This window comes from Chiloscyllium plagiosum, unplaced genomic scaffold (assembly GCF_037043375.1).
Source record: "Chiloscyllium plagiosum isolate Xiang-an unplaced genomic scaffold, Cpla_swu_hap1 HiC_scaffold_27, whole genome shotgun sequence".
In the NCBI taxonomy this organism is placed as follows: Eukaryota; Metazoa; Chordata; class Chondrichthyes; order Orectolobiformes; family Hemiscylliidae; genus Chiloscyllium; species Chiloscyllium plagiosum.
In genome coordinates, this window is record NW_028270165.1 from 77,358,455 (window position 1) to 77,381,458 (window position 23,004).

At 43.4% G+C, this 23,004-nt stretch overlaps 1 protein-coding gene across 2 annotated transcripts in view; it reads right to left on the reverse strand.

Annotated features, from left to right (window-relative positions):
• Positions 1-20,193: 20,193 nt before the first annotated feature.
• The window catches only part of LOC122543524 (uncharacterized), a 94,888-nt gene continuing 92,077 nt past the window's right edge, over positions 20,194-23,004 (reverse strand). Inside the window, exon 4 of one of the 2 annotated variants that reach the window (XM_087974978.1) lies at positions 20,194-21,269. In XM_087974978.1, coding sequence (XP_087831104.1) covers positions 20,333-21,269 — 937 coding nt within the window. In that variant the 3' untranslated portion in view covers positions 20,194-20,332. Of the gene's footprint in view, positions 21,580-23,004 lie in introns of both variants that reach the window. The other variant, XM_043682309.2, reaches the window with a different exon arrangement.

Sequence of the window (23,004 nt, forward strand, 5' to 3'; positions counted from 1 at the left end):
ACTCTCCATTATCTTTGCACCCTCCCTGAACCACCAAGAGTGAAACAGACTCCAGGCACAGGGTCTGTCCCTCATGGGTGAGAGGGAATGTGTGAAACCATAGGGAAAGCTGGGACCCACTAGAAAGGTATCCCTTCCTCAGTCTCTCCAGGTCTTAACTTTCAGTCTGTTTTCTGTCTCTCTTCTCCCCTTTCTTCCCCCTCCCCAAACCTTTCCTCACTCATCTTTTTCTCTTTCTCCTTCTCTTCCACGCTCACCCTCTTGCCCTATGCGTGTAGGTACGTAATTGTTTGAAGTTTGCGTCCTGTATAGACAGGGTGGTTACAAAGATGTTCAGCATACTTGCCTTCATTGCTCAGTCCTTTGAGTATAGGAATTGGGGCATTATATTGCGGTTACAAAGAGATCCCAAAGAGATTTACCAAGAATTTGCTGGTTATGAAAGGCTTGAGCTATATGGATTAGATTAGATTTAGATTAGATTAGATTACAGTGTGGAAACAGGCCCTTCGGCCCAACAAGTCCACACCGACCCGCCGAAGCGCAACCCACCCATACCCCTACATTTACCCCTTACCTAACACTACGGGCAATTTAGCATGGCCAATTCACCTGACCTGCACATCTTTGGACTGTGGGAGGAAACCGGAGCACCTGGAGGAAACCCACACAGACACGGGGAGAACGTGCAAACTCCACACAGTCAGTCGCCTGAGGCGGGAATTGAACCCGGGTCTCCGGCACTGTGAGGTAGCAGTGCTAAGCACTGTGCCACCGCGCCGCCCACAAACAAGCACGCTAGGCTGGGATTTATCCTGGAGTGTAGGAGATTGAGAGGTGACAGATTATAAAATCCTATGGATAGGGTATGGATAGGGTTAACAGTGGATAATGTGATCCAGGGCAAGGACATGCTGGAGGACCTTTGGCTCAGAGAGATGGAGCTGGAAACTAGGCTGCAGACTTGTGGGGGGGGGGGGGGGGGGGGGCGGAAGAAGGAAAGAGGAAAAGTTAGCTGGATGCTTTATTCCGGGAGACGGTCAGAGCTTTCTGATTGGGACAATGGACAGGGTCAGGAGGGTATGAACCTAAGTCAGGTAGATAAACGGGATCTGAGAGAGCTGCAGGGCAGAGGAGTTAACTGGCTTGCTGATGGGACTATGAAGAATGTTGGGGAGGGGACAGAATAGTGACAGGGATTGTGCCTGTTCTCTGCAGTTGACACCAGGTGGCCAGATGGTATCGGTGCCTGTCTAGTGCCAGTATTCAGGAACCAATGTGCTCAGAACTGGAGAAGTGACAAGGGGAGGCTTCAGCAGGTGCCGTCCAACAATGTCAGAAGGAAGAGCCTTTGCTGAGGGAACATGAGAAGTTAGAAACGACAAAGATTAAGGTGAAACTCAAACCTCTGGACAGCTCAGTGGTTAGTACCGCTGCCTCACAGTGCCTGGGACCTGGGTTCAATTCCACCCTGAGGCGACTGTTTGTGTGGACGTTATCATGTTCTCACCCTTGTGTCTATGTGGGTTAATTCTGGGTGGTCCAGTTCCTTCCACAGCTCAAGGATCTGCAGGTTAGGGTGGATTGGCTGTGCTAACGTGTCCGCGGATGTGCAGGTTCAGGTGGATTAGCCATGGAGAACTGCAGGGTAAGCAGATGGGTCTGGGTGGGATGCTGTTCAGCAGATACAATGGGCTGAATAGCCTGTGGGGATCATAGATTACAATGCCTTAGCCACGTGTCTATTGAGAAATGATTGCCCAAATCTACTTTGAGAGGAGTGGATTCCAGTTCGTTGAACACTTGAGGAAGGTGGGATTTGTGCTGTCGTTGCCCCCCCCCCCCCCCCCCACCCCCATCCATTTTCTGTCCACACACTGTCCCTGCCCATTCTCTCTGTCCCACAACTCTTCCTCTTTTTCTCTCCTCCCATCCACCCTCTGCCCACTGTCTAAACTGTCTCCCTTCTTCACCCCCACCCCACTCCAGTCCACAACCTTTCTTGTGCGTCAATTCCTCTTTAATCGCTGTATCAAACCCTTCTTAGAAGAGAGAGAGAATGGCTCTACCTGGGAGACAGATGTGTGGGAGAAATGGCTGATGTTTAAATTGAGAATAGCTAAAATGATATATTCAGAAACATCATTAAAGTTTGAAATCCTGTTCATTTTTTTTAAAAGAAGGCTGCAGCCATATTTCTGAAACTTGCATTGAAATATGCATTGTTAGACCACATCTCAGAACAGGCCACAAGGAGTGAATGGCTTATTCCTAGTCCTGTGAAATTGGTTCTGACTAGTTAAAACTGAGTTCATAGAGTTGTAGGGCAAGAAAACAAACCTTTTGATCCGTGCTGACCAGATATCCCAAATTAATCTGTTGACATATTTGTCCGTATCTCTCTCAAACCTTCTTATTCATATACCCATCTATATGCTTTTTAAATGTTGTCATTGTATCAAACTAAATCACTTCCTCTAGCAGCTCATTCTATACCAAAGCATCCTCTGCCTGAAAATGTTACCCCTCAGGTCCCTTTTAATCTTTCCACTCTCACCCTAAACGTTTGCCCTTTTGTTTTGGACTTCCTTTAACCTGGGAAAAAGACATAGAAAAGTTGAGCAGCCAGACAAAATGCAAGAGAAATAAAATGTCGAGGCGGCTCCAGCCTTTTTTTTTCTCTTGGACTTTTCAAATATATCAGTAATATTAGCATCTCCATGGATCACGCTTCGCAGTGTCAGTAATCACAACACGACGTGGCATTGTCAGCAAACATTGCGCATGCTCCTCGCTGACCTTCCATTCATGAACCAATGAGAAGCCCTGGAGGACCGGTAGGAGACTGGCCGTCCTATCAATCAGAGCCCCCATTGTCTGAATGCGGAAGTTGGACTTTACGCGGCAGAAGTTGCTGCTGCGTATCTCTCCCTGAATAAAGATTGAGCGTCACCCAGACTGTAACTTCCTTCCTCTGTCCAAACATCTGTGAGTACAACAGTTTTTTTTTCATTCTGGAGTTCAATTGTTGACTTGCAGCAACTGAAGGGAGAGGGAGTGAATTTCTAGGGAGGCCACAGACTCTGGAAAAGTTAGTTCGTCTCTGTGTCTCAGTTGGCAAAGACATGGCAAATGCAGTACCACAAAAAAAAACACAGGAAGGAGGTGCATTGTTTAAATGGTGATACATTGGGATATGGAGAAAGTGAGGACTGCAGATGTTGGAGATCAGAGTCTGTAAGTGTGGTGCTTGAAAAGCACAGCAGGTCATAGTCAGCATGGACTAGTTGAGTTGAAGGGTCTGTTTCTGTGCTCTTTGACCCTATAAGTGTTCTGTGTCGGGAGCGTGATGCTGGAAAAGCACAGCAGATCAGGCAGCATCCGAGGAGGAGAGTCGACGTTTTGGGTACAAGCCCTTTATCTGGAATGATGTGTAGATGTACAAAGGGCCCTCAGCGTCCTTCTATACCAGTCAATGCCAGTTGTCAGACAGGTTCAGCAAGTCAATGGTATGTTAGCAAGAGGAATTGAGTTCAGAAATGGGGATGTCTCCCTGCAGTTAGGGTGTCATTGAATATATTCAAGGCTGAGTTCATCTGATTTTTGAACAACAAAGAAGTGGATAGTTATGGGGAAGGCAAGAAAATGACTTGAAGACCAATGCAGAACAGTTACAGGGAAAAAGTGAGGACTGCAGATGCTGGAGATTAGAGTCGAGAGTGTGGTACTGGAAAAGCACAGTAGGTCAGATAGCATCCGAGGAGCAGGAGAATCAAGAAGGGCTTCTTCCTGATGTAGGGCTTATGCCTGAAATGTTGTTTCTCCTGCTCCTGGGATACTGCCTGATCTGCTGTGCTTTTCCAGCATCACGCTCCCGACACAGAACACTTATAGGGTCAAAGAGCACAGAAACAGACCCTTCAACTCAACTAGTCCATGCTGACTATGTTCTCAAACTAAACCAGTCCCACCTGTCAGTGTTTAGTCCGTATCCCTCTGAACCTGTCCCATTCAAGTACTTATCCAAATGTCTTTTAAATGTTGTTACTGTACCTACATCAACCACTTCCTCTGGACGTTTATTCCATTAAGAAACCAGTCTGCGTAAAAAAAAAGGTGCCCCTCGTGTCTTTTTAAAATCTTTCTACTCTCACCTTCAAAATTTGCTCCTGAAACTTGAAACCCCCACCCTAAGGAAAGGACACCTGCCATTCACCTCATCTCTTCCCTCATCATTTTATAAACCTCTATAAAGTCACCCCTCAACCGCCTATGCTTCAGTGAAAAAAGTCCCAGCCTATCCACCTCGATGTAGGTATATTCATACCAATTATGATGTGTTCAATGCTGGTGGTGGTTCAAAAGACCAAATTGCCTCCTGCTCTTAATTCTCATTCTCTGGGTGCATGTCAGCGCGGGACCATAACACATAGGAGCAGAAATTAGGCCATTAAGCCCATCGGATTTGCTCCACCATTCAATCCTGGCTGATACGTTTCTCAATCCGATTGTCCCACTTTCTCCCTGTAACCCTCGATCCGCTTGATACTCAAGAACCTATCTATCTCTATCTTAAATATACTTAGTGTCCTGGCCTCTATGGCCTTCTGTGGCAGTGAATTCCATAGATTCATCACTCTATCGCTGAAGAAGTTTCTCCTAATCTCTCTTCTAAAAGGTCTTGCTTTTTCTCTGAGTCTGTGCCTATGGGTCCTCGTCACTCATTCCAATGGAAATATCTGCCCAAAGCTGACACTGTCCAGGCCACTCAGTATTCTGTATGTTTAAATTAGAGGGTGAAAGTGAGGTCTGCAGATGCTGGAGATCAGAGCTGAAAATGTATTGCTGGAAAAGCGCAGCAGGTCAGGCAGCATCCAGGGAACAGGAGAATCGACGTTTCGGGCATAAGCCCTTCTTCAGGAATGAGGAAAGTTTGTCCAGCAGGCTAAGATAAAAGGTAGATGGAGGGATTTGGGGGACGGGCGTCGGAAATGTGATAGGTGGAAAGTGGTCAAGGTGAGGGTGATAGGTCAGACTGGGGTGGGGGCGGAGAGGTCAGGAAGAAGATTGCAGGTTAGGAAGGCGGTGCTGAATTCGATGGATTTTACTGAGACAAGGTGGGGGAGGGGAAATGAGGAAACTGGTGAAATCCGCGTTCATCCCTTATGGTTGGAGGGTTCCTAGGCGGAAGATGAGGCGCTCTTCCTCCAACCGTCGTTTTGTTGTGGTCTGGCGATGGAGGAGTCCAAAGACCTGCATATCCTTGGTGGAGTGGGAGGGGGAGTTGAAATGTTGAGCCACAGGGTGGTTGGGATGGTTGGTCCGGGTGTCCCAGAGGTGTTCTCTGAAACGCTCCGCAAGTAGCCGGCCTGTCTCCCCAATATAGAGGAGGCCACATCCGGTGCAGAGGATGCAATAGATGATGTGTGTGGAGGTGCAGGTGAATCTGTGGCGGATATGGAAGTTTCTTTTGGGGCCTTGGAGGGAGGTGAGGGGGGAGGTGTGGTCGCAAGTCTTGCACCTCCTGCAGTTGCAAGGGAAGGTGCCGGGAGTGGAGGTTGGGTTGGTGGGGGGTGTGGATCTGACGAGGGAGTCACGGAGGGAGTGGTCTTTACGGAATGCTGATAGGGGAGGGAGGGAAATATATCTTTGGTGGTGGGGTCCGTTTGGAGGTTGCGGAAATGACGGCGGATGATGCGCTGTACATGGAGATTGGTGGGGTGGTAGGTGAGGACCAGTGGCGTTCTGTCCTGGTGGTGGTTGGAGGGGCGGGGCTCAATGGCGAAGGAGCGGGAAGTGGAAGAGATAAATGAGTGAATTTGGATTCATTGAATGTATGAATTATGTTTGTTTAAATGAATCAACGAAATACGTTTGAATCATTGAAAGAAGTTTTGAAGTTTGATTCAATGAATGTATGCAATTTGTTTCATTGAACGAATGAGTTACGCTTAAGACATTGAAAGAATGTGAGAAGCTCGACTCATTAAATTAGCAGGTGGAGTTCGTTTCATTGCATGAATGAGTGCAGTTTGATTCATTGAATGAATGAAAGAATGCAGTTTGTTTCAGGAGATATTGAAAAGAATTTGGATTCATGAAATGCACGAATTAAGCTTAATTCAATGAATCAATGAAAAACGTTTGATTCATTGAATGTTTCGTTGAAGTGTAATTCAATGAATGAATGGCTGCAGTTTGTCTCATTGAATGCTTGCGTTAAGCTAGAGACATTGGCTTCATGTAGTACGCTCTACTCATTGAATTCATACGTGCAGTTTCATTCCTTGAGCGAAAGAGCGCTGTTTGATTCACTGAATGGATGAATAGAGATTAATTCACTAAATTAATGAGTGCAGTATGAGTTGCGTTTAGTTTCATTGAATCAATGTAACACGTTTGACATATTGAATGAATGATTACAGTTTGGTTCCAGAAATGTATGAATGCAGTTTATTTCATTGAATGACTGCGTTGAGGTGGAGGCATGGATGAGAGAAGCTCTACTCATTGAATTAACAGGTGGAGTTTGTTTCATTGCATGAACGAGTGCAGTCTGATTCATTGAATGAATGAAAGAATGCAGTTTGTTTCAGTAGTGAATGAGTGAATTTGGATCCATTGAATGTATGAATTACGTTTGTTTAAATAAATCAATGAAAAACGTTTGAATCATTGAAAGAAGTTTTGAAGTTTGATTCAATGCATGAATGCAGTTTATTTCATTGAACGAATGAGTTAAGCTTGATCCATTGAAAGAATGAGAAAAGCTCTACTCATTGAATTAAGAGGTGGAGTTTGTTTCATTGCATGAACGAGTGCAGTTTGATTCATTGATTGAATGAAAGAATGCAGTTTGTTTCAGTAGATAAATGAGTGAATTTGGATTCTTTGAATATATGAATCACGTTTGTTTAAATGAATCAATGAAATACGTTTGTGTCATTGAAAGAAATTTTGAAGTTAGATTCAATGAATGTATGCAATTTGTTTCATTGAACGAAAGAGTTAAGCTTGAGACATTGAAAGAATGAGAGAAGCTGTACTCATTGAATTAACACTTGCAATTTGTTTAATTGAATGAGTGCAGTTTAATAGATGAAAGAATGCAATTTATATCAGTAGATATTTTAATGAATTTGGATTCATGAAATGCATGAATTAAGTTTATTTCAATGTATCAATGAAAAACGTTTGTTTCATTGAATGCTTCGTTGAAGTGTAATTCAATGAATGACTGGCAGCAGTTTGTCTCATTGAATGCTTGCGTTAAGCGAGAGACATTGACTTAATGTAGTATGCTCTACTCATTGAATTCATACGTGCAGTTTCATTCCTTCAGAGAAAGAGCGCTGTTTGATTCATTGAATGGATGAATAGAGATTCATTCACTAAATTAACGAGTGCTGGTTTATTCCTAAAATGTATGAGTTGCGTTTACTTTCATTGAATCAATGTAACACGTTTGACATATTGAATGCATGATTGCAGTTTGATTCCAGAAATGAATGAATACAGTTTGTTTCATTGAATGAATGCGTTAAGGTGGAGACATGGATTAAATGAGAGAAGCTTTACCGATTGAATTAACAGGTTGAGTTTGTTTCATTGCATGAACGAGTGCAGTTTGAATGAATGAAAGAATGCAGTTTGATTCAGTAGATAAATGAGTGAATTTGGATTCATTGAATGATAATTTAAATTTCTTTAAATGAATTTTTAAAAGACGTATGAATTATTGAAAGAATCTTTCAAGTTTGATACAATGAATGAATGAATTTGTTTCAGTAGAAAAATGAGAGAATTTGGTTCATTGAATGTATGAATTAAGTTAGTTTCAATGAATCAATGAAAAACGTTTGAAACATTGAAAGAAGTTTTGAAGTTTGATTCAATGTATGAATAGCACGAATGAGTTAAGCTTGATCCATTGAAAGAATGTGTGAAATTCTACTCATTGAATTAACACTTGCAATTTTTTAATTGAATGAAATAGTGCAGTTTAGTTGATGAAAGATTGCAATTTGTTTCAGTAGATATTGGAATGAATTTGGATTCATGAAATGCATGAATTAAGCTAGAGACATTGACTGACTGTAATATGCTCTACTCATTGAATTCACAAGCGCAGTTTCATTCCTTGAGTGAAAGGGCGCCGTTTGATTCACTGAATGGATGAATAGAGATTAAATCACTAAATTAATGAGTGCTGGTTTATTCCTAAAATGTATGAGTTACGTTTACTTTCATTGAATCAATGAATCACGTTTGATTTATTGAATGAATGATTACAGTTTGATTCCAGAAATGAATGAATGCAGTTTGTTTCATTGAATGAATGCGTTAAGGTGGAGACATGGATTGAATGAGAGAAGCTCTACTCATTGAATTAATATGTGGAGTTTGTTTCCTTGAATGAACGAGTGCTGTTTGACTCATTGAGTGAATGAAAGAATGCATATTGTTTTAGTAGATAATTTGGATACATTAAAAGTATGAATTAAATTTGTTTAAATGAAGCAATGAAAAACGTATGAATCATTGAAAGAAGTTTTGAAGTTTCATTCAATGAACGAATGAATGCAGTTTATTTCATTGAACGAATGAATTAAGCCTCAGATATTGAAAGAATGAGAGAAGCTCTACTCTTTGAATTAATTTTTGCAATTTTTAAAATTGAATAATGATTGCAATTTGTTTCACTGAGTTGATGAAGGAAAGCAATTTGTTTCAGTAGATATTTTAGTGAATTTGGATTCATGAAATGCATGAATTAAGCTTGTTTGAATTAATCAATGAAAAACATTTGATTCATTGAATGCATCATTGAAGTGTGATTCGAAGAATGGATTGAATGAGAGAAGCTCTACTCATTGAATTAACACGTGGAGTTTGTTTCATTGCATGAATGAAAGAATGCAGTTTGTTTCAGTCGATAAATGAATGAATTTGGACTCATTAAGTTTGTTTAAATGAATTTTAAAAAACGTTTGAATTATTGAAAGAATTTTTGAAGTTTGATTCAATGAATGAATGAATGTAGTTTGTTTCATTGAATGAACGCGTTAAGGTCTCTCATGGATTGTCTGAGAGAAGCTCTACTCATTGAATTAACAGGTGGAGTTTGTTTCATTGAATGAACGAGTGCAGTTTGTTTCATTGAATGAATGAAAGAGTGCTGTTTGTTTCAGTAGATAAATGAGTGAATTTGGATACATTAAAAGTATGAATTAAGTTTGTTTAAATGAACCAATGAAAAAACGTTTGAATCATTGAAAGTAGTTTTGAAATTTGAGTCAATGAATGAATCAATGCAGTTTGTTTCATTGAATGAACGCGTTAAGGTGGAGACATGGATTGAATGAGAGAAGCTCTACTCATAAATTAACAGGTGGAGTTTATTTCATTGAATGGACGAGTACAGTTTGATTCATTGAATGAATGAAAGAATTCAGATTGTTTCAGTAGATAAATGAGTGAATTTGGATAAATTAAAAGTATGAATTAAATTTGTTTAAATGAACCAATGAAAAACCCCTACTCATGGAAAGCAGTTTTGAAGTTTGATTCAATGAATGAATGAATGCAGTTTATTTCACAGTAGATATTTGAGTGAATTTGGATTCAGGAAATGAATGAATTGAGCTTCTTTGAATGAATCATTTGATTCATCGAATGCTTCATTGAAGTGTGAGTCAATGAATGAATGGCTGCAGTTTGTCTCACTGAAGACATTGACTGAATGTAGTAAGCTCTGCTGATTGCACTCACATGTGCAGTTTCATTCCTTCAGTGAAAGAGCGCTGTTTGATTCACTGAATTGACGAATAGAGATTGATTCAATAAATTAATGAGTGCTAGTTTATTCCTAAAATGTATGAGTTACGTTAAGTTTCATTGAATCAATGAATCACGTTTGACTTATTGAATGAATGATTGCAGTTTGATTCCAGAAATGAATGAATGCAGTTTGTTTCATTGAATGAATGTGGTAAAGGTGGAGATATGGATTGAATGAGAGAAACTCTACTCAATGAAGTAACACGTGGAGTTTGTTTCATTGAACGAATGAGTTAAGCTTGAGCGATTGAATGAATGAGGGAACCCCTATTCATGAATTAACAGGTGGAGTTTGTTTCATTGAATGAACGAGTGCAGTTTGATTCATTGAATGAATGAAAGAATGCAGTTTGTTCCAGTAGATAAATAAGTGAATTTGGATTCAAGTAATGCATGAATTAAGTTTGTTTAAATGAATCACGTTTGAATCACTGTAAGAAGTTTTGACGTTTGATTCAATCAATGAACACAGTTTGTTTCATTGAACGATTGAGTTAGGTTTGAGCCATTGAAAGAATGATGGAAGCTCTACTCATTGAATTAACACTTGCAATTTGTTTAATTGAATGAATGAGTGCAGTTTAGTTGATGAAATAATGCAGTTTGTTTCAGTAGATATTTGAATGAATTCATAAGATGCATGACTTGAGCTTGTTGCAATGAATCAATGAAAAAAGTTTGATTCATTGAATGCTTCATTGAAGTGTGAGTCAATGAATGAACGGCTGCAGTTTGTCTCATTGAATGCTTGCGTTAAGCTAGAGACATTGACTTAATGTAGTATGTTCTACTCATTTAATTCACATGCGCAGTTTCATTCCTTGAGTGAAAGAGCGCTGTTTGATTCACTGAATGGATGAATAGAGATTCATTCACTAAATTAATGAGTGCTGGTTTATTCCTAAACTATATGAGTTACGTTTAGTTTCGTTGAATCAATGAATCACGTTTGACTTATTGAATGAATGATTGCAGTTTGATTCCTGAAATGAATGAATGCAGTTTGTTTCATTGAATGAATGCGTCAAGGTGGAGACGTGGATTGAATGAGAGAAGCTCTACTCAATGAATTAACAGATGGAGTTTGTTTCATTGCATGAACGAGTGCAGTTTGATTCATTGAATGAATGAAAGAATGCTGTTTATTTCAGTAGGTAAGTGCATCCGCTGCACCCGATGTGGGGAGACAGGCCGCCTACTTGCGGAACGTTTCAGAGAACACCTCTGGGACCCCGGACCATCATCCACCATTTCCTCTGGCAGCTCATTCCTCACAAACACCACCTTCTGCAAGAAAACATTGCCCCTGAGGTCCCTTTTAAATCTTACCCGCCCACACCCCCCCCCCCCCCAACCGAAACTATTTCCCTCTAGTTCTGGTCTACCTTATCCCAGGGAAAATACCTTGTCTATTTACATTATCCATGCATCTCATGATTTTATAAACATCTATAAGGTCACCCCTTAGCCTTTGGCATGCTACAGAAAGCCGCCACAGCCTATTCAGCTCAAACCGACAAAACGTCCTTGCAAATCTTTTCTGAATCCTTTCAAGTTTCACAACATCCTTCCGATAGGAGGGAGAGCAGAACTGCACACAGTGGCCAAACCAATGTCCTGTACAGCCACAACATAACCTCCCAACTCCTATACTCAATCAGAAGATTGGACAAGTTGTCAAAACCCACAAAAGACACTGGGAAAAATGGAGGAACAAACCAAACTTTTGAGGGTCAGCTTGGAAGCATCAACGTCCGGAGCGGGGGTGGGGGGGAAAGGAAGCCGAATATACTGCAGCCAAATCGGAAGAAGAACAGAGGACGCAAAATCGTGGCAGTCAGCTTGATGCTGCAGTGAGGAATATTGCATGTGCTGTACTTGCATTTATTTGTGGAGATCGGATGCATTTTAAAAATAGAAACAGTAAAGCAATCGATGCCTTCCAATTTCTATCCTTCCGTCCCTCCTCACCCGGGTAATTAAGATTCTAGATTCTGCTCCCTCCCTGAATTCACTCCAGCTGCTACAAGTGAATAGATTTCCTCCCCTCTCCCTGTCTCTCCCCCAGGATGAGGAGTTGCCCAGAGGGAGAGATTTTCACTCTGAAACTGACAGGGCCACTTCCGCGTTGTGACGTCAACAATGGGGCGAGGCGAGGCCGACCGCAGAACCCGCCCTGTGCCTGCTCCGGACGCCCGGCAGTCTGGCCCGCACTGCGACTGCGCTGCCCTGCAGCAGAACGGGTGGAGAATACAGTTTGCAAAAATCCCTACCCTACAGGGTGGAAGCAGGCCACTCGTTCTAACGAGTCCACACCGACCCTCCGAAGGGTAACCCACTCGGACAAATTCCCCTACCCTATTGGTCTACATTTATTTCACCCGTGTAAAACACTTCATTTCCCTCCCCCATCCCATCAATGGGAAATGCAAAAAGAGTTCTGAAACTCTGGAACTGGTTGGAATCCCAGCGCAGAAACAGGCCATTCAGCCCAACAAGTCCAGAATGACCCTCTAAAGAGTAACCCATTCCCCTACCACTCTACATTTACCCCTGACTAGTGCACTTAGCCTGCACATCCCTGCACACTATGGGTCAATTTCAGCATGGCCAATTCACCCTAATGTGCACATCATTGAACGGTGGGAAGAAACTGGAGCACACAGAGGAAACCCATGCAGACACGTTGAGAGAACGTGCAAACTTCACACAGACTAGGACCCCAGTTCACAGGCTCAGGGGGAAGGGATGCCTTTAGAACTGAGATGAGAAGGAATTTCTTTAGCCAGAGGGTGGTGAATCAGTGGATCTCATTGCAGCAGAGAGCTGTGGAGGTGGAGTCATTGAGGGCGTTTAAGACAGAGTTCTTGATAAGTAAGGGGATTAAGGGGTATGAGGGGAAGGCAGCAGAATGGGGTTGAGAAACATATCAGCAATAATCGACTGGTGGAGGAGACTTGATGGGCCAAATGGTCTCATTCTGCTCCTGTGTATTATAGTCTTAAAACTGGGCAGATTATTTAAGTGGTTTTCACAAATAATTTCACAAAGAAGAGTTGTTGGACTCAAAACATTAATTCTGCTTTCCCTCCATAGGTACTTGCAGTCCTGCTGAGTTTTTTCAATGATTTCTGTTTTTGTTTCAGATTTACAGCATAGATTCATAGAGATGTACAGCACAGAAACAGACCCTTTGGTCCAAACCGTCCATGCCGACCAGACATCCCAACCCAATTTAGTGCCACCTGCCAGCACCTGGCCCATATTCCTCCAAACCCTTCCTATTCATATACCCATCCAAATGCCTCTTTTAATGTTGCAATTGTACCAGCCTCCACCACTTCCTCTGGCAGCTCATTCCATACACTTAACACATTCTGTGTGAAAACATTGCCCCTTAGGTCTCTTTTATACCTTTCCCCTCTCATCCTAAACCTATGCCCTCTAGTTCTGGACTCCCCTACCCCAGGGAAAAAACTGTTGTCAATTTATCCTATCCAAGCCCTTCATAATTTTGTAAACCTCTAGAAGGTCACCCCTCAGCCTCCAACGCACCAGGAAAGACAGCCCAAGCGTGTTCAGCTTCTCCCTGTAGCTCAAATCCTCCAACCCTGGCAACTTCCTTGTAAATCTTTTCTGAACCCTTTCAAGTTTCACAACATCTTTCCGATAGGAAGGAGACCAGAATGGCACGCAATATTCCAACAATATTGGCCTTTACTCAATATCAGACCAATAAAGGAAAGCATACCAAACGCCTTTCTCACTATCCTATCTACCTGCGTCTTCACTTTCAAGGAGCTATGAACTTGCACTCCAAGGTCTCTTTGTTCAGCATCATGCCCTAGGCCCTTACCATTAAGTGTATATGTCCTGCTAAGATTGGCTTTCCCAAAATGCAACCATCCGCAGTTCTTTGTTTTATTTATCACAGTCACTTCTTGCTCTCCTCAGGTGTCTGAAACTTCATCTCCCTGATCCATAAACTGTTCACTTATATCAGAAATGACTACCTCCCTGTTGGAGTAGATCTTTTTGTTATACAATGATTGTTCAATTTTGTGACCAAAATAATCGTAATTACTTACACCAGAGATTCTCATTATCTCAGGTACAAACACAACCAAATTGTTTCAGACAGTACATTTAAGTGATTTGATACAATTCCTTATTCACTACTTTACCAGGACGTTGCCAAGAATGGAGGGTTTGAGTGATAAGGTTGACGAGCAGTGGAGGACCTTCAAAAAAGTTTTTCAAAGTGCTCAGCAAAAGTATATTCCAGTGAGAAGGAAGGACTGTAAGAGGAGAGATAATTTGCCATGGGTGTCCAAGGAAATAAGGCAGATATAAAAGTGAAAGAGAAGGCATAGAAAGTGGCCCAAAACAGCAAAAATCCAGAAGAGTGGGAAAACTTTAAAGGTCAACTGAAAGCCACAAAAAGTGCTATAAAGAAAAGTAAGATAGAGTATGAGAAAAAACTTGCACAGAATATGGACAGATAGCAAAGGTTTCAATAAATATATGAAACGAAGAAGAGTGGCTAAAGTAAATGTTGGTCCTTCAAAGGATGAGAAGAGGCAGTTAGTTATGGAATATGATGAAATGGCTGAGGCATTGGTCAGGTACTTTGCATCAATCTTCACAGCGAAGGATACTAATAACATGCCAGTAAGTGACGAAGAGACAAAGGTAGGTGAGGACCTGGAAACAATTATTATGGAAGAGCTAATGTTGAGTAAGCTAATGAAGCTAAGGATAGATAAGTCTCCTGGCCCTGATGTTTGCATGCCAGAGTTCCAAAAGTGATGGTGGAAGAAATAGAAGATGGACTGGCAGTAATTTTCCAAAATTCGCCGGACTCTGGGGCAGTCCAACAGATCGAAAAGTAGCAAATGTGATGCCACTGTTTAAAAAGGGAAAGTAGACAAAAGATGGGGCATTATAGACCAGTGAGCTTAACCTCTGTAGTGGGGAAGATGCTGGAGTCTATTATCAAGGAAGAAATAGCAGAGCATCTTGAAAGAAATTGTCCCATTGTACAGATGCAGCATGGGTTCATGAAGGGCAGATCATTCTTCACAAATCATTTGGAATTCTGCCAAGACATTTCAAGCAAGGTGGGCAACGGACATCCAGTGGATGTGGTGTACCTAGATTCCCAAAAAGACTTTTGACAAGATGCCACTCATAAGGCTGCTGCATAAGATAAGGATGCATGGTGTTAAGGGTAGAGTATTAGCAGTATTAGTAGTAGACTATTAATTTGACTGACAGGAAGCAAAGAGTGGAGATAAATGAGTGCTATTCTGGCTGGCAATCAGTGACTAGTGATGTGCCTCAGGGATCTGTGTTGGGACCACAATTACAATTTATCTAGATGATTTGGAGTTTGGAACCATGTGTACGGTGTCAAAATTTGCTGATGACACTTAAGATGAATGGCAGAATAAAGCGTGCAATGGAACTTTGCAGAGGAACATAGATACATTGAGTGAGTGGGCAAAGGCCCAGAAGATGGAACACAATGCTAGCAAATGTGAAGTTATACATTTTGGTTGGAGTAATTTGGTAGATTATTACTTGAATGGTAAAAAGTTGCAGCATGCTGATTTGCAGAGGGACCTGGATGTCCTTGTGCATGAATTGCAAAAGGTTGGTCTGCAGGTACATAAAATAATTAGGAAGGCAAATGGAATTTTGTCTTTTATTGCTAAACGGGTTGAGTTTAAAAAGCAGAGAGGTAATGTTACAGCTGTACAAGGTGCTGGTGAGACCACACCTGAAGTACTGTGTGCAGATTTGTCTCCTTACTTAGAAAGGATTTACTGGCACTGGAGGGGGTGCACAGGCTGATTCCGGAGTTGTGGAGGTTGGCTTATGAGGACAGGCTGAGTAGATTGAGATTATATTCATTGGAATTCAGAAGAATGAGGGAGGGTCTTATAAAAACATAGAATTATGAAGGGAATCAATAAAATAGAAATAGATAGGATGTTTCCACTGATAGATGAAACTAGAACAAGAGAGCATAGCCTCAAGATTAGAGGAAGCAGGTTTAGAACTGAACTAAGAAAGAACTTCTTCACCCAGAGGGTTGTTAATCTGTGGAGCTCCCTGGTCCTCACCTTCCATCCCACCAACCTCAGTATACATCGCATCATCCTCTGCCATTCCCCACCATCTACAAATGGACCCAACCACCAGAGATATCTTTCCCTCCCCACCCCATCCGCTTTCCATCCATCAGAGTTTTACCTGTGCTTCCACACATCATTTACTGTATCTGTTGCTCCCAATGTGGTCTCTTCTACAGGAGACAGGATGCCTACTTGCAGAGTGCTTCAGAGAACATCTCCAGGATATCCAGACCAACCAACCCCTCCCCACCGCCCCACTCTGTCAAGGACATGCAGGTCCTGCGCCTCCTCCATAACCACCAGACGCCTGGAGGATGAACGCCTTGGGACCCTTCAACCCCACGGCATCAATATGGACTTCACCAGTTTGCTAATTTCTCTTCCTCCCACCTTATCCCAGTTCCACCTACCAACGCAGCACCACCCTCATGACCTGTCCATCTTCCTTCACACCCATCCACTCCACCCTCTCCAGCCTATCATCATACTCCCACCTCAGTCTATCTATCACATTCTCAACTACCTTCCACCCCCCCCCCCCCCCCTTCCCATTTCTCTCTCCACCTCTTTGGCTCACAGTCTCATTCAGCTTTTATCCGAAACATAGATTCTCCTGCTCCGCAACTAACAAGTGGCATTGACTGGCACAGAAGGATGCTGAGGCCCCTTTCTATATCCAGATATCATTCATGATGAAGGGCCCGCACCTGAAACATTAACTCTCCTGCTCCTCAGATACTGCCTGACGTGCTATGCTTTTCCAGTGTCACACTTTTCGACTCTGATCTCCAACATCTGCAGTCCTCACTTTCTCCACACCCCAACTTATCACAAATTAAACAATGCACCTGCTTTCTGCTTTTTTTTAACCTATAACAAAACCTATAACGTCACACTGTGGTACTGCATTTGCCATGTGTTTGCCAATTGAGACACAGATCTGGACCAACTACTCCAGAGCCTGTCCCCTCCCTGGATTCACTCCCTTTCGTTTCAGTTGCTGGAAGTCAACAATTAAAACCCAGAATGAAAAAAATACAAAAGGTGGTGAGAAAAGTGAGCGTTGTACGCATTGATATTGGACAGAAGAATGAAGTTGCAGTCTGGGGTGAAGCTCAATCTTCATTCAGAGAGGTGAACAGCAGCAACTTCATGATCTCATGATCGAACTGACGCAGACAATATCAGGGCTCTGATTGGTAGGAGGACCACACTCCTTCTGGTCCTCCAGGTCTCCCCAATGGTTCAATAAAAGAAGGTTCGCACGCCGTTTCAGTGGACAGCGAGAAGCATGCGCAGAATTCTGGGACACCGAGGAGCATGTGCAATATACTCTGTGACGTTCTTGGTATTATAGACGGATTTTGTGTCCAAATGGCAATAGTAGAAAAAAAAAGGCCGGAGCGACAACTTATTTTCCTTTAGCATTTTGTCCAGCTATTCAACTTTTGTTGATCTTTTCCCCAGGGTAGGGGAGTCCCAAAAGAGAGGGCGTAAGTTTAGGATGAGAGGGGAAAGATTCAAAAAGGGTCCCAATGATTAGAAAAAAAATTGTAAAATTCCCCTCAAGAAACGCCCTCTAAGGATGTTGTGCAACTTGAAAGGCTTCAGAAACGATTTGTCACAATGTTGCTAGGATTGAGCTATCAGGAGAGGCTTGAATAGGCTGGGGCTGTTTTCCCTGGAACACCAGAGGCTGAGGATTGACCTTATGGGGGTTTATAATATCATAAAAGGCAAGGGTAAATAGATAAGGTCGATAAGGGGTGGGGGACTCCAGAATGAGAGGGCATCAGTTTCAGATGAGAGGGGAAAGATTTAAAAAGAGAGAGGGGTCAGTGCCCTACAAACTGTAACCCACTCCTCCCACAGCAATCATTTTTCAATATACACGTGGCTAAGGCAGTAGAATCATATAATCCCTGGAGGCCATTCACCCCATCGAATTCACACCAACCTTCCAAATAGCATCCAACCCAAACCCTACCCTACAGGCCTGCAGTTCCCCATGGCTAACCCACCGTAAGCTACACATTTCTAAACACTTAAGCACAGCCGATCCATCCTAAACTGCAGACCTTTGGATTGTGGGAGGAAACCAGAGCACCCAGAGGTAACCCACGAGACACAAGGAAGAGAACATGCCAAAGACGTCACTCAAGGGCGAAATCGAATCCAGGTCCCTGGCACGGAGGCAGTTCCTCCCACTGCAGCCCTCTCTCAGATCCCCTTTACCTTCACATTCACACCCTACTGTCCACTGACACAATCAGAACACTCTGTCAGGAGGGGAATGACCATCTCCCAGAATAGAGTGTCCGGTTAACTTTCCCCCTTTCCCACACAAGTGTCTGCAGCCTGGTTTCCAGATTCATTTCTCTAAGCCGCAGGTCCCACACGCACTTGTGCATGTGTTTCCCATTGATGACAGAATCCAGAGTCTCCCACTTTCAGCAAATTGAAAGACAATCCCACCCTACACACTCCAATGTGTGTTGTGTCACGGTTTAATCGTTTCTCGTAGCTGAGCAGACGCTTCATAGCCAAGATCGAAACCCACGAGGATGGCCTCAACTAGGACCCCACTGTACTGTGTGTGTTTTTTTTTTCCTCACTCTCTCACTCTCTCACACACACACTTGTGCATATTTGGCAAACACTTTACCAAATATGCACACAGGCAAACACACTCTCATTCATGCACACACAATATATACAAGTGTATGGGGTGAATTTGCATTTGCAAAATATTTGCAGACACATTCGATTTTGCTCAAAAAAAATGCACAATCTGCAGGCAGTCATAATATCATAGTGATACATAGCACGGAAACAGACCCTTTGGCGCAATTTGTCCATGCCAATCCATCTAACATTTTATAAATTCCAACTTTGGAAATAGAACCAGTCTGACTCAAAATTGGAATACATTCAGACTCTAACCTCACACCTTTCATGCATTGTCTGAGCTGAGAAGTCACTGGTTTTTATAAAATGTTAAATTATCTCAAACATGTGACCTAAAAATAGTACTGGGTTTACATATTAATGAACCAAAACCTGCAAACCACTCTAAAAGATGAAAGATTTAACAGCAATCTATTTGCTCAATATATCATTTCTGTTACATGACACTGATCTTTTGCTACAAATTCTGTATCTTATGATCCTGCTCCACAGCTACCCGATGAAGGAGCAGCGCACGGAAGGCTAGTGCTTACAAATAAACGTGTTGGACGATAACCTGGTGGTGAGAGATTTTTAAACTTTGTCCACCCAAGTCCAACACCAGCTCCTCCACATCATTTCTAGTGAACACAGCCCACAGGTGTTGCCAGTAAACTTTACAATGCTGATGAAACGATGGAGTACCTGCACTCCTGAAAAATTTAAAATTTCTAACGATACTAGCTACTCTTTCACTGCTCCTTCTGAAACTACATTGGAAACTTTGCGCTGGAGGCTGAAAGAAATTAGCAGCTTTAAAAGAAAAACCTGTTGGATCCCTCAGCTTTCAATGAGAGTCTGAGTCAGCTCAGGTAACCTTTTTGCGACCCAACTTTTGTTACAGTTCTCCCCAGCAAAAAGGCAGACAAAAAGTAGCTTTTTCTTAAAACAGCTCAAGCTCAAAGCACATACACTCCCCCCCCCCCCACCACCACCACCCAGCTGGGAATTTGTGTTGCAGACGTTTCGTTCCCTGTCTAGGTGACATCCTCAGTGCTTGGGATGCATTTATAGTGGAGAAAACATCACAGAAGCGCTTCACAGGAGGCTCCCAAGCACTGGGGGATGTCACCTAGACAGGGGACGAAACATCTGCAACACAAATTCCCAGCTCGGCGAACATAACCACAACAACGAGCACCCGAGCTATTAATCTTCTCACAAACTTTGAACCCCCACCCACTTTAGTATTGGTCAGGACTGAGCTGTCCCTATGTAACTGGATCCTTGGTACCTTAACCTGTACGGAGAATTGCCTCACTCAGCAATATCAACGCACACACCTGTATCCAAGTAAGTTTCTCCCCACTATTTGCCAGGGCAGGGGGTGGGAGATGTGTGCAGTCAAGAGTCAACCACACATCTGTGGGTCTGAAGTCACGTGTAAAGGATGCATCTGGGACAACCGAGTGAATCCTTTCCCGCAACAGCAGTTTCCTTCCCTAAAAAGTACAAGTGAATCAGATGGGGCTTTTTCCTCCTGAAAATGGCTTCATCATTAGATTCTGAGCTCCAGATTTCAGACCGAATTCCAATTCCACCATCGGCCGTGGCAAGATGCGAACCCAGGATCCCCAGAACAGGGTTGATAGTCCAGTCAATAATGACACTGGGCCATTGCTCCTTCAATCCTCCTGCGATGGCACATGAACTCGCTGGTGCCTCCGCAGGTGGGAGGAGCGGGTGAATCCCTTCCTGCACTGAGAGCAGGTGAACGGCCTCTCCCCAGTGTGTACTCGCTGGTGGGTCTGCAGGCCAGAAGAATCGATGAATCCCTTCCCACACTGAGAGCAGGTGAATGGCCTCTCCCCAGTGTGGACCCGCTGGTGGGTCAGCAGGGTGGAAGACTTGATGAATCCCTTCCCACACTGAGAGCAGGTGAAGGGTCGCTCCCCCGTGTGGACCCGCTGGTGGGTCAGCAAGGTGGAAGAATTGATGAATCCCTTCCCACACTGAGAACAGGTAAATGGCCTCTCTCCGGTGTGGACCCGTTGGTGGGTCAGGAGTGCAGCTGACTGAGCGAACCCCTTCCCACAAATTGAGCAGGTGAACAGCTTCTCTCCTGTGTGGACCCGCTGGTGCGTCTGCAGGTTGCCCATCTGACTAAATCCCTGCCCACATACTGAGCATGTGAACGGCTTCTCACCAGTGTGGATCCGCTGGTGAGTCAGCAGTGTAGATGACTGAGTGAATCCCTTCCCGCACACAGGGCAGGTGAATGGCCTCTCCCCGGTGTGTACCCGCTTATGGGTCAGCAGTCTGGATGACTGAGCAAACCCCTTCCCGCACATGGGGCACGTGAATGGCTTCTCTCCAGTATGGACCCGCTGATGCGTCTGCAGGTTGCCCATCTGACTGAATCCTTTCCCACATGTGGAGCAAGTGAATGGTCTCTCCCCGGTGTGTATGCGCTGGTGTCTCACGAGGTGGGACGCTTCAGTGAATCTGTGCCCACACTGAGAGCAGGTGAACGGCCTCTCCCCGGTGTGAACACGCCTGTGGTTTTCCAACGCCGATGGGGAAGAGAATCCCTTCCCACAGTCCCCACATTTCCACGGTTTCCCCATTGGGAGAGGGAGCTTTCCTTGCGTTGCTCGGGGTTGAAAATACAAACAGAACAAGTATGCAGTCTCTCCCCACCGTGAGGGGTGAGATTTTGATCCCCCCCAAACTGAGAAAATGGCGTGAAGCACTTTTTAGTGCACTGAATCTCCCTCACTCGGGTGTCTCAATATTCACAGTGTCCAAAATCTCTCAAGCAAACATTTTTTCTCGATTTGAATGATTGCTGATGTTCAAGTCCCAATGAATCGAGTGACTCCATCAGAAATCGATGTATCATTTGCTTTCAGATTTCTTTCTGCATGTCTTCCTGCAAAAAAAATTCACAAAATAAGAGATCACGGTCAGTACTGTTAAATGAACATAACGTGGTTGACAATTCCTGTAGATTGCCAGATGATTGCATACTATCCAGGACACAGAGACCTAAAAACCCTCTTGCAATCAGATAGCCTTCTGTGTGTACGGAGGAAAACTTCATTTAGGTGACAATGACCTGGAACAAGTTGCCTACAAAGGTGCTGGAAATGGAGCTGAATCAAGGACATGACAATGAAATGTCAAGGCTACTTGAGAAAGGAAAGCCAGTAAAGTTGCTGAATGATTTCCTTCTGTCCTATTAAGTAAGGAAGATGACAAGAAATACAGGACATAAGTCCATTATTACATTAGAAGGTGAAGGATAATTTTATATCAATGTGCCAATCCCTTCAATGCTGCTTGGTTCCATGAGAAACTACCCTTTTAATTGTGAACATGAGGAAACAAGCAATCCTTTACGAGTCTGCAAACTGTATGCGTGCCAAACTGTGGGAATACATAAGGAAAATACCTTTAAGATGGTCAAGAGAGCATCTGAGCACCTTTGCAGAGTCTGCTCCCTCCCTGGATTCAGTCCAGTTGCTACAAGCGAACAGTGTCTCCCCCCACTTTCTCTCTCCCTCCCAGAATGAGGAACGGAAAGGGGGAAACATTGCTTTGCTCCTAGATGTTGCCCAGAGGGAGGGAGGTTCCCTTTGGGACTGACAGGGCAACTTCCACGCTGTGACGTCCAACAAAGAGAGAGAGGGTGTGTGTGTAGAGAGAGGCTCTCACACCACTTGCGCTGCCCTGCAGCTGAGGCACATGGGGAGGGGTGGACACTTTGCAAACTCTCCTCCAAGTCAATGTGGTTCAGTTCAAGCAAAGCACAGGGTTTAATTTTAGCTTCACATTCACAGAAAGCCTCCTTATCTGTGAATCCAACATTTTACTCCTCCCTCCACTCCACGGAAATAGCAATTTGTGAGACTCCACAGTTGGAGTTGCTCCCTGCTGTAGGGGCTTTGGTAGAAACTGTTTATTTTGTGAACCATTTTGTTTCAATCCCATCCTTGCCAGTCAGATACTAATTTAACACAGAGGATGGTTCACGTGTGGATTGAACTTCCTGAGGAAGTAGAGGATGCAGGATCCAAAAGACATCAATTGGAAAGTTTGGAAGGATACAGGCCAGCAACAAGCAGGAGAGATGGGTTTTATTTGAGATTATGGTTAGCATGGACTGGTTGGAGTCTACTTCCATGCTGCGAGACTCAATGGCAGATTCAGTTGTTTGAAAGTGGACTCACAGGTACACAGGATAGTGAAGATGTTTGGTACACTTCACAGGATATTGGTTTGGCCAGTTTTGGAGTATTGCATGCAATTCTGGTACCAGTGATCACACCTTGACACACAGTACATCAGAGATAGT